General features: G+C 46.7%; 2 protein-coding genes across 2 annotated transcripts in view; one reads left to right on the top strand and one right to left on the bottom strand.

Annotated features, from left to right (window-relative positions):
• T265_05399 (hypothetical protein) overlaps nucleotides 1–12,808 on the bottom strand; it is a gene marked incomplete at both ends in the record, with an annotated part of 101,857 nt that overhangs the window by 33,173 nt on the left and 55,876 nt on the right. Inside the window, 4 exons of the mRNA XM_009170397.1 lie at nucleotides 1,715–2,038; nucleotides 3,115–3,421; nucleotides 5,262–5,405; nucleotides 10,608–10,924. Coding sequence (XP_009168661.1) covers nucleotides 1,715–2,038; nucleotides 3,115–3,421; nucleotides 5,262–5,405; nucleotides 10,608–10,924 — 1,092 coding nt within the window. The remainder of the gene's footprint in view (nucleotides 1–1,714; nucleotides 2,039–3,114; nucleotides 3,422–5,261; nucleotides 5,406–10,607; nucleotides 10,925–12,808) is intronic.
• Nucleotides 1–12,808, top strand: part of T265_05400 (hypothetical protein) — a gene marked incomplete at both ends in the record, with an annotated part of 54,678 nt that overhangs the window by 7,553 nt on the left and 34,317 nt on the right. The gene's annotated exons all lie outside the window — the stretch shown is intronic.

Raw genomic sequence — 12,808 nt, 5'->3', positions numbered from 1 at the left:
CGTCAGTAGAATGTATCGCGATATCTCGAATGTCGTACGAACTGAAGTGAAAGCGGCCTGGTGCAGCACATTCAGTTACTTAAAATTACCATAAACGAGAGATTCATCTGGGCTCTTCTTCAGGTGAGTCCCCCGTTGAAGCCAAACTGATATGCAAATGAGTTTTTGTCCAAGTCAGTTTTGATTTGTTATTTAGGAGTCCATCAAATTATTGACTGATATTCTCCCGTCAGCCTGCTACCTTGATATCTGTGAGTTCTTTTCGAAAGCGTTCTTCAAGCACAGCAACTAGGAGACCGCCACGAACTATAAGAAATCTTGGCGAAGATGAACAGCTGGCGGTGCGGTGACACTATGGATCAGGCCACAATGCCAACAGAAACACGGACCAAAAGTTCTGGCCAAAGTACGCGGACTTCATTCCTGTTAGTAGGGCAACACCGGTAGCAGAGGCATGAGATGAACGAACGTATTCAGCGACAAATTTTAAAATCAGACCTAATGAGATACGATAACCGCACTGATATGGCCTCTACTCGCTGAAGAACTCGCAGAAGGACCCAGGAACCCGCTGTGTACTTTTTTCGCGTTACCGATGACTGTCAAGAGAGACAGTTGATTCCCAACTACTGTGACGTCGCGCACAGTGTCTCCAACTTCCTATTGGAATTTCTGCCAGCTTCTAGCTTCCCTAGACATCCAGGAAAAGAGGAACCCAGGGTGACTAGCCATTTCGCAAGAAAAAGAACAGATCGACAAGCCAAGCAAATCCGCAAGAGAGTAGCGGACCGATGAAGCTCACTGGTGAATAAACAAGCACTTTGGTGATGTCTTTTTTCCAGACGTTACCTATCTGTTTCAGTTTTACTTTTTGGATGATAGGATGTTGACCCATGTTACCATGCACAACCTCACTGGTTTGGGTCCATCTTACCAAGGGAAATGTCTGTCTGAATGACTCCGTCAACTCTACACGTCTTTCTTCACTGATGGATCGATAAAATGACTACCAGATGCCATCTTAATGTGTGGCGACCGAATGAGCATCGATCACTCACTTGCAAATCAATTTGGTTTTCACGAGAGACTCAACTGAATCTTCCGTTTTTGATATTCTACAACTGAATGTACCATACACAGGCCGCCTCATGATTCAGTTGGCACGATATTCGAGATATCGCAGTATATTTTCATAAGGGAACCTACTCACATGGTTGCTGAAAACTCTGTCGAAGAGTTTTCAGCAACCTTGTTAGTAGTTTCCTTTATAAAGAACATCGATCACCCCTTCCGTTGGATTAAATAGATCTCAGGCCACACATTTTAGATAGTCAAATGTCGGCTGTGGGTTAGGTTGCTGTCACACTTCCAACCTTCCCTCACACACATTAAAGCTCTAACTTTGAAGAATACAAGCGAGGAGAGTTATCTGAACTTGACTGAGTTTCCCCACCCAGAATCACGTGCCTAAATGTGATTTTTCCATTCACGTTACTGCCTGTGTTTTGTACGCTTTCCCATTTTTGTTAATGAAACAACACCTCAAGACAGGGGCTGGTAGCTAACCTGGACGTTCTTATGCAGGGGTTCGAACCCGGTTCGTATGTAATGTTAACCGCTGGACTACCGGACACCAGTAGATAATTCGCAAAAAACAAGCCCGTTTGACCATTTGTGTCGAAGTGAACATTGTGGAACAAAAGGACCGACTCACTTTTGGATGGGCCACAAGTCCCAAACTGGAACAGACAAGCATAGCAGCATGAGTTCCAAACCCACGTTCGCACACCGTCCCCCAAACATCTTCACCAGCATACTGGACGTGTTCCGGCGGTGAACGGCACTCCACACGACCTTCGTAGGCAATGCCATCCAAGTAACCGCCCACCAGCCGAATCGTTCGATTGGTAAACCTAGCCAATAAATCTTCCGTAGTGCTTCCGGACTGGACAAAGTTTGGTAGCACGATCTCGTCATCGGTTTCGAACAAGTTCATCTCGATTGACATTGCTTCGGTACCCATGATCCGGAGTTCACCCTGTCAAATGTATTTTTCCATAGTATTGAATTTCCAAAACTTGTCAAGAAACAGTGAGACAGTCAGACCTAAAGGCTTGTCTTAAGGTCATGTGAAAAGGTCTAGCGAGGCAGCAATGCAGATGATTCGGAGAGGGGAAGGAATAAAATATCTACACCAAAGATCTTGTTGCTACCACAGGAAACAACAAAACAACAACAACAAAAAACAATAACATCGATGACAACAACAGACAATGAACCCTCCATTGAGTGGCGCACTAAGAGTTCGCGGGTTCGAGTCCCGCCCAAAGACTCTAGCTTTCCGCCTGCACTGACAACAACAAAAAACAGTAACATCGATGACAACAACAGATAATGGACTCTCCAATGAGTGGTGCACTAAGAGTTCGCGGGTTAGAGTCCTGCCCAAAGACTCTAGCTTTCCGCCTGCACTGTGTGCACTTGGTTTTCCAGTGATTGTGGAATACCGTGCGGAGTTGGTCAGCAACCACAATGAGTAGTAACCTGTGAGTTCCTCAGTTAGCCAGTGGATGTAAGAAACCACGGTTGTTAGATGGAATTTCACACGGATCCCGCTTTACCGCTCGCACTCAAGTGCTGCTACGGCCGAGCAGTCTACCCCACAAAAGACTGGCCAAGAATTCGGGACGCTTGCCGGCCCGGCATTAAGACGACATCTGATTGGTCGAAAGTCTGGGCCCAACAACCAATCATGACCCAGTACTCGCCAATTGCCGGTTACCAATGGCATCCAGAACGCGTCAGAATTTCCAGGTTATAATCGCCTACGCTACATATACGAAGCGCTGTACAACTGTTCCTGACTTCGTTTTGGGCGTTAATATACCTTGTGCAACTTTGGTGGTTGTTTTGACGTGAACGCTAGCTTGGGAGGCTCAGATCGAGAACTAAGCTGAGCAAAATACCGTTACTCCAAAGGTACAATCCGACGCGGTAGAGGCTTTGCATGCCTCCGGCGCACCAACCACGTATAGATCACATCTCATGAAAAAATGGAGCCCCGATAAGAAGACTACAGCGAGTCCACTTAAGTAATTCAGATCGATCACATACCTGCGAGAATAACCCTAAACCGTTTTCAAACTTGAGCCGTACTCCAGGTTGAATATCCAGAATTCCACCGGGCGGGATGAAGATGTCCTTCGTCACGTGGTAGTACGCATCCGGACTGGACAGGGCAGTGAGTTCAACACGTCGACTTCTCTCAACCGGTATTCTTCCACCGAGTCTGATCTGTCCGGTGTATGGATCTTGTTCACGGAATTCCGGAACGTAGGGCGGCTCATTTGCTGTCGTGAACTCACTGTGCAAATCAGGGTCTTTAAGTAGCGGATGATATTCAACACGGGCGAGAGTGTACCTGCAAACGGAATATTAATTCTAGCGTCGATATCCCATTTAGGTGATACGTCAAAGTAGTGAAACTCACGCAAGCATGAAGGTTATTGCCCATTCATCCATCCATCCATCCATCCAACAAACCTAACATCAAAGTACTCGCACATATTAAAGCTCATTTAGATTAATGTTCAGAACCAACCAATCAGCGCTTGAGTCTCTGATCTTCCACTCACTGACGTATCCAATAACATCCCCCCTTGATGCTCAACTACCATTAGCTACTACATAAGAACGTGTTCTGGTTAGATAACGACTCCAGCTACAGTCCGCTTACAGTACACAGTGCCCTCCCGGTTAGTCGCCTTTTATGTTCGTATTTGCCCCCTCGAACCTGCAAACTACTTCAATAACTCTAGTAGTTGGGATCCTAGTTCAAATTTTTCAGCGTTCCTCTCATAGAGGAAACTGCTCACAAGGTTGCTGAAAACTATTCGGCAACCTTCGACAACTCTTCAGCAACCTTGTGAGTAGTTTCCCTTATGAAAATATACTGCGATATCTCGAATATCGTGTCAACTGAAACATGAGGCGGTCTGTGTTGAAAAATATCACAAACGAGAGATTATTCACTTGAGTCACCCTGGATTACCGCTCCTCGAGTGGAGCGCACCAAATAAGCAGCTAACTTCAACGGTATTTTTCATTAAAAACGGACTACTCATGAGTAGTGACAAATGAGCAAATCCACGCGTCTCGGAGGCGAAGCTGTCCTGGGACTGTAGCGGACGCCTTGCGTTTTTAGAAACAGTTTGCTGAGTGAGATGCAACATGCATCTAGTAAATGTCAGCAGATCTTACAGTCACTTAAGGGGAGTGACATCTTATGCCAGTTTGTTTTAGCCAATCGATGTTGAACATTAGGGGTGGACTTGGTGGAACCTGCAAGTCAATGCAGCACGAAGAAAGGGACCCAACTTGGTGTGGACCTAAATTACCGACCTCCCTCAAGTCTCCGCAGTATCTCAGCTAGTCGAGCACCGCTCCGTAGATGAGAGGCCGGGGGTTCGAGTGTGTCGTCGATCTTGCAGCTGTAATACCCTACCAGTGACTAGCTGCTCTGCTGTCTGAAGGGCTGGGACACTCCCAGATTTCCCAAGCCTAGTTAGAAGCAGTCTAGATGCTCGGGTGAGCTGGGACTACGGACCTTCCGGTCAAGGTGTTGGTGCCCTAACCAGCAAGCTATCTGGAGCTTGAGTAAATCCTCAGTGTAAATAAAATTCTCATTTATTGAGCTTCCAGTCTGGTTTCTATGCTTAGAGGGGCGTTTCCTAGGCAATCATCAACCATCATCATCATCAGGTGATATCAGCACACCTACAACTGAACTTTGCAATCCACTTTGAGTGGTACAACATAGCGAACCGGATAGTTTCTTTTTATCGGACGAATCTTACTCAAGCTTTCTGGAACGTCCCCAGAGAATGAGATGAATTGGACCGCTTCTCGGGATCTAATTCGCTTCCGCATGCCAACTCCGAGGTATGAGGTTGACTGTTGGGCGCCAGGTCACGGGAGTTATCGATCGATGATTCAAGTTAGACAGAGAGTAGAAAGAAGCTACATCAGTCAGCAAGACGGTTTTTTGCATGGATTAAAGGATCTCCGAATGGGTTTGTCTCGAGTGATCGCGCCTTATTTGAATAACGTTTTGATTGCTTTTAAATTGCTTCATATTGTGGAGTTCTTGTTTTTGCGCCTCTGGGGATAACGCTGATTTTTGGAGGTCCACGTGTTCCTGAGCTTCAATGAATGGGGTTCAGAGAGTAGAATTGAAAAGAGTTTCACCTGACTCCACTTACCTTTGATTCTGACCAAACAATTTTCGGCCGACGGCCTTGTGAACAGCTCCCCATTCGGTCAGACCCCAGTCCTGCAAACTTCCCCAGTAGTTTATTGAAGCGTTGATACATTTGTCTGACGCGGTCAGGTGACTTGCGATTTCGCTGAGTGTACAAAAGGGGGAAGGGGCCGAGTTCAATATCGACCGGATTTCAATAAATGATATTACACAAACTGCCGTACAGAGAATATTTCAGTCACAGTGAGCTTTCTCAGAGCCTCGTTCGTTTACTTCAAACGTGACAAAACAGTTTTCATCTTGTATTTATAAAAAAAAACACAAAACACCATGTTATCATTGCTTTGTAATGTTCCACCACATCTGTATTGTGTGGAATCCACACCCGTTTTTCCGACCAAAATCAATTTTTTCTACTAGCTTTATGCAGAAATGCTGGCAAAATATAACCAAAGTGTTCACAGTTTGTCCCCATACTTTGATTGGTCGCTTCTGGCGATCCTTCGGTCACTTGATTATGATTGGTTGGTCTTCGACCGTAATACAGCGTGACAACACCCCTCCTCCACTGCCACAAGAATAGACCCTTCCAGTAGCGGATGTAGCAAAATTCGTCGTTTTATTCGAAATTCCGTTGGCAATGACAGTTCTTACTGTACATTCTAGTGAGCACAAAACATCCACATAAGTGTGGTAGTTCCGCCATCTGGGGAAAGATCCCCACTGTAAAAGGATCTAATCTCTAGCTGGAGACTATCTCTATTCTGATCCAGACTTAGTGTTCTAAGCTGAATAAAATTGCGCAAAAATTTGAAGCTCGCAACGGTGATCTCGAGCAAACCGTGAGATTTTTCCCTAAGAATCAATGATAGTTTCTGTCCAATTGGAAATTCAAGGATTCAACCCTCACCAGAGCGTTTCACTCATCTCTTTTCAAGCAGACTCGGCTATATGCTCGAACAAAAGCAATCGCACTTGTCTTTGGTCTGTGGTACGGTCCATTCAAACAACCATGTCGTGTAAAACTATCAAAACACGTACGTCGTCTGAAACAGTTCCATCACAAGCTACGGTCTGGGATAAATGGATCAAGCTCTGTAGTGTGTGGACCAATCCAACACAGCCGACTCTCGCTGTCTCAGGTACATCCGAATTTAGCATGGAAATCGGGAGAGAGGTCTGTACTACTCGATAGGTGTGATAGTATGATCGACGCTGTGAAATACAGCCACAGGCTTCGTTGTTAACGGTTTGGGGGTGGGCGTAGAGGATAGCCCTGAACAGCCAACATAACGGTCTCTGAGATAAGCCAATCGGTACACAGATGAAACAAAGGAGTTGGAAAGCCTGTGATGACCATGAGATTTCCGACAAGAGGTGGTCAGCCAGGAGTCACCACGCTGCAAAATACCACACCTCAAAATTATGCACCATTCCGCGCCTTGTCATACTTCAAGACGCACCCATGTTGTACTACTGTCAGACACAAAGGAACATGGGTCAACATGGAGTCGTATGCACACTGGAGCGAGATTTCCGACAAGAGGTGGTCAGGTCAGCCAGACCACGCTGCAAAATACCACACCTCAAAATTATGCACCATTCCGCGCCTTGTCATACTTCAAGACGCACCCATGTTGCACTACTGTCAGACACAAAGGAACATGGGTCAACATGGAGTCGTATGCACACTGGAGCGACCCTGGTCACGTGACTCATGGCCAGCCAATTAGTTGAAAGTCCGCTTTGATGTCCACGCTCGAGCCAAGTTTAGGTCACTCTTTCTCCTGCTGGCGCACCATTTTATTGAGGAAACAGTAATAAGACGGAGAGGCGGACATACAAGGAAGCGTCAGTAATAAGTCGGAGGCACTCACTTAAATGCTCGCCGCACAAACCGCCGATCAGTACACTTATGGTAAAATTAACGTTGATAGTGGATAAAAATCCTTTTTCAAAAAGTCTCTCTACTCATCAGAAGTCTGATCACCTTATATTCCTGTGAGGAATAAACAAACACCTCCCTCCCTTCATAAATTTTTGCAAGGAATTCCAACTACTGAAACCCACAATCTTATCGATCGCCGCGACTGAATGTTACTGGACCTGATTAGAAAAAGTTCTAATGGTGAAGAACAGAGCGCAATCTCGGATGCGATATGTTTTTCTCAATTTTCCTGCTCATTGTGGTCATGCTCGACACATTCACCCGTTCGCTTTGTAGTTGTACTTTGGAGTTTTTCTGCCCCTGTCATCCCTAACGCGGAATTTAAGCGGTTTTTAGCACTTTGGTTACAACTCTTCTCCTCTGGCGGTGGACTGCAACGGTTGGAATTCACTACATGTATCGTGGCTGATCGGCTATTGGTTGCGCAGGGACTGAGCGATAAGGGGACAGCCGGGACACGGCTGTATTGTGTAAGTATGCAGGATGGCTAAGAGACCAATCACAGTCGTCCGCATGTTCGTCCTGTCCAGCCAATGGCGACGCTCCTACCGCGAACAATTTCACACCCACTCCGCTGGTTGCAAGCAGCTAAACCGCGATCCGTCAACGCGCCTGTGGTACCGACGGAGACCTTGGGGACGCGCAGCTCTCGGCACATGTGCTTTTCGTGTCTGGTCCCATCTTGACAATACACAAACCTATTGGTGACGGAGGGGGGAGCGTGACCTTAACGTGATGCTCGCAACCAGGGGTCAGGAGGGTAGATTTGATTGAAGGAAGTATAGCTTCAGTTCGTCCACTGTGTCAAAGGAGAAGCCCACACTAATCACATTGTCCTTCATCCCTCGATGACCCATCTCATGGCCCTTTCTGGGAGATGAAGTCCTCTAGGACACAAAATAGTGGGGAAGCACTCCCACAGTAATCTGTTCAAGAATGTATGCTGCATACTCATCGCAATAGTGTAATTTAAGCCTGACTTGAGTAGTTTCCTCGTGACAGTGATATCGTAGTGAATATAGGTAAAAAGGGGTGACACAGCGACCAATAAAAATAGCCGAACTCACATATCTGACTGTTGATTCCAGAAGTGGTTCCGCTGAACAAGGATGTGTGAAGACCCAATAGTGACAACTGCTCGTGCGGTTGACCTTGGATTGAGGACATTGATGTTCCGCTTGATTCTGATTGGGAGAAAGGTTTTTTTGTGAACGATCTCCGTAAACGGACCCAATACATATACTACAAGGATTGGGCAATTTTCTGTTGTCTGTGGCTCAATGTTGAATGGTGTTCATATTTTATCACAGGTTTCTAGTTTGATGAGATCTACGCATGAAACTGCTTAGCTCGTCCCTTGCAGATGTTGACCGTGCCTTGAGCAACAGGTGCCCCGGGTCGAAAGATGGTGCTCTGTTGCCATGTTAAAGACAGCTGAACTAAGATTAAATGGGTATTCCACCGGGCTGCTCTCGGGGAAAATCAGAGGGGATTAAAACGCCAGTCTGAAGCAGCGGGAGCTACGGGAGCGTAGTAACCATCTCCGGATTAAGATAAAGACACAAACTGGTTGGAATGTAAGGAGATTTGCTTGACCGCAACAAGATTTTAAGACCATCCATAATTCTTGACGCCACTTCGAACCTGACGGTTCGAATAGAATGAGTCATCGTCAATACGTACTTGTCTTCACTCACCAGGACCTAGAAAAATATGACCTGGAGGAACTGAAATAAAGGTATCGAACCGCTGAGAGTAAATATGATGGCGAATCCTCTCCCATTTAAAAAAACGTCGTTCAGCTACAGCACCCTTTCGGTGCCTAGCTGCTATGCCACTCGAAGGTTGCACGAGGGCTGGGATACTGCCAGGTTGCCTAAGCTTAGGACAGGGGAACGAGAGGTAGTAGTCGGGTTCGAACCATGGACCTCCCGGGTAGTAAATTCGCGCTCTAGTCACTTGGGCCGTCTCGCCCCCTCCCATTTTATTGTTGCCAGAAGTGTTTGATTATATATACTCAAGTTGGTGCCTCTAAAATTATTAAAACTCAATTATATGACTGCTACGTAACCGTTCTCCAAGTTAGAACAGTCATCAAATCACCTTGACATTCATAGACATTTAAACCTTCATGAGCTCCAGCTCTCAGTTGGTTTAAGATCAGGCCTACAAGTTGGCCACTCCAAACTTCCTACGACGTACACACAATTTGTTCCTGTCGGACTGAGGGACGTAAAATGCTTCACTGACTTATCGGAATACACGAACGTCTTGCCTAGTCGTGACAACAAGCGACAATATTAGCCCCTTTAGGTGCTGAAGTTCTGCACCAGAATTTTGAATCATTCATGATCGACTGATCGTTCCGTAAGGAATGGAACATCAAGCCGAGTTGCTGCTTTTGAAGGTAGCTGACTGAATCCGAGCTGTGTTGCACATGTTCCCGCTTAGTACGTGTCCTGGACGTGGGCGTGAGTATGATCCGAAATCAATACAAACGGATCTAAGTCGTACGGCTGGGTGAGCCGTGGGTGAGCCTGACCACGAATTTGGGTGGGTACGGCTGGGTACGTGGGTGAGCCTGACCACGAATTTGGGTGTATGCGTGGGCGAGACGTGGCTGGTCGTGCGTGTGCGCGTGGGAGCAACGTGATTGGTCGTGCGTGTTTGCGTGAGGGCAATGTGATTGGTCGTGCGTGTGTGCGTGACGCGTCCAGCGGCGTGACTGAGATGGGTCGATATGCGTTCCACATAGAGGTGCACGGAGGTAACGGTAAATGCTGACTGTCCCTACGTACTTTGGTCACAAAAAAGAAAGGGTAGAGAATGCTTCCGAACTAAGACAAAGGTAGAGTATACTCCAACTTTCTTCGGTTCAATACCGTTTATGTTGGACATGAACGTTGGTGATAAGAGAAATCCACGTTCGCATCATTCTCGTTTGGACAATTGCCTTCCTGTTTCTGCGCAATCATTTTAGTGATTTCACACAAAATGAACCAAGCAATGGATTCGAGTTCACCCTTGTTAGAGCTCATCAGCAGCGTATGTCCCTAACTGTACCAGGGTCTGAATTCTGCACAGTTGACACGCGAGGCGAGCGTGCAACCATGAGCAGTGGGAACATGCTGAACGCACCTTAGTTGACGAGGACCGTTCAAATGAGGATGATGTGAGAATATAGGTTTGTAGGCACTGAAACAGCAAGATACCCCACAATCCCCAGTTGTTGTTTTTTCATCTGAGAATTCGTTACTTGAGGAACCAGTCAACGTAACGTATGGTGAGTGGTTGGTGATTACACTATTGATCGTGGCTAAGTGGTATGGCAATCATCCGCCAACCAGAAGATTGCACCGAACAGTGACCCTGAAAACTAGTGAGGAGCAATAGACCTACCGGTTTCCGGTGAACCTATTGTAGATCACTCGAATTTTCTGTACCTCCGATATTTCGGTTAGTCGTAGGTGGATCACAGAGGTCCCTTGGTTATCGTAGAACTCAGAATTTCGGATTTGATAATCCACCGGAAGCGATCGATACAATTCTGCCTTGATCATGTCCAGTGAATTGTCCACATGAATAACGCGATTCCGATGCTGTGTGAACGTGCAGTTTGTCACGTGACCAGTCATCTGTGCCATCGGTTCGATCCAGATAGCGGCGTGCTGATTACCCTTGAAGAGGCTGTAACCGACCGTCAAGTTTGTCATGGCCTGAGGTAAAACAAGAGGAGAGAGGGGAGGAAGTAAATGATCGTCAGCGTGCAGTCGGTGAGTTGTATGAATTGTACTTCTACGCTGCGGTCACCAAAGCCTAACGAGTGCCGTAGATACTGGACATCAAGACTTGCTGTCAGCCCACAATCTGCTCAGAATTTGAATTAGAAAAAAATCTTGGCTAAAGGAGTTTTTGTGTTGTACCAGTCGTACGATTGGTTCTACGTGAGTAAAGATGGGACTGGATGTATGACGTGATCAAGGCCACTATGCATCTCGAACATGTGTCACGTGTCTATCAGACTGAATGAGCCACGGGCCTACCAATGCTTTCATGCGGATTCTGTTTACGGGCTTACACTTTCGACTCCAGGTGAAACCAGGCGTGGGTTACCAGCCACACACAGGTGTCCAGTAGTTCAACCACTTGAGGACTGCACTCAGCCGAAGTGCAGGTTAGACGCTGTCGCCACAATTCCAGTGAACCCGGCAGCGAGCTGTGTGAACCATTTCCTCCCTTGTGTAGTTTCTTTTCACGAGTTCTCATTTAACAACAGACAGAAAAGATGTTTATTGCTGATGGTCGTGGAAATCGAAAAAGTGCCTTAAGGACCGTCTCTCTGTAGCCGAGATACGGTTGGAGCAACTTCAGCTCTAACACGCTGCTCCTGAGAAGCAAACGAAACGACTAGGCCAGGAACGCGTTTGTGTTAGGAAAGGTGGACTACCTTCCATGGAAAGAGACGAGCTGGTCACGAAGGCGTGAGCGCATGCGCCAGACCCTTCGCAGTTCAAGGTACTTGAAACTAACCGCAGCGATTGCTCCAAACACAGGATAACCATGGAGATATCAGTATACTCACTCCTCAGAGTAGCCTGTGGTCATGCGGAGGGATACCAATAATTGCCACTGAACTAATGAACACGCCATTTTAGGGTAGGGATTTTGAAGTGCCGCTGTCCATGGAATCGGTTCATAAAACTTTTTGACCGTCCACGACCGGTTTCAACCTCCATGGGACTTATCGAATGGACGTAGACCCCCAGTTTCAACCTGCTTCACGCCCTACTTGGATAGCAAATATGTGGCGCGTGGCGCCAGGAGACTAGACCTTGATACCCCGAACATCGTGTTAACTGTGTAGCCACCCCGTCACCCACATACTTGACTGTTCGGCTCACAGTCGCTCACTGGATCACGAGACTTGCCTTTTTTCATACGCGCAAACCACGTCACATTAAGGTGACTCATCGGACATCGATTGTCTGCACAGCCTAGTGAGCGTAGCAACTACTCATGAGCCGACGCGCCCATGTACACGCGAACGGACCTACATATAAGGAAACCGAACACAGTCAGCACACACACCCTCGCGCGCGCGCAGGGAGCAGGAAGTCAACCTCTCTACAACTCCACGGACAATTATGGAACACGTATAGGAGTCGCACTGCGGAGAAAAACACGTTCCCGCCGTCCGGACTTTCATCAAGGGACACTCACCTACGATAAGTTCCCTTTTTGAGTTGCTCCACGTTTTATATTGCCTTTATTTTATGCATGCTGCAAATCGCCTCTGTAAACTACTGTCAACCACTTTTATTAGTGCACATACACCTTCTGATTTGTATCATGGCTATCATCACCAGTACAATAATAACTGAAACAAGAGAGAGTCTTTGTTGAAGGTTGAAGAGTTACAGGCATAATGCACTACTCATAAGGTTGCTGAAAATTCTTCGACAGTCCACGATCGCTTTCGCTCTTCTTGGGGCTCATCAGGTAGGCGCACTCTCCGAATTTCCGTCATTTTTACGTTCTACTTGAAACCAAACTGCACGAAATTAGCGAAATACACCCATGAACGAGAGATTTAGCTGGGT

The sequence above is a fragment of the Opisthorchis viverrini genome (assembly GCF_000715545.1).
Source record: "Opisthorchis viverrini unplaced genomic scaffold opera_v5_101, whole genome shotgun sequence".
Classification (NCBI taxonomy): Eukaryota; Metazoa; Platyhelminthes; class Trematoda; order Opisthorchiida; family Opisthorchiidae; genus Opisthorchis; species Opisthorchis viverrini.
Note: the sequence above shows the minus strand (reverse complement) of the source record. Positions and strands in the feature narration are given on the sequence as shown.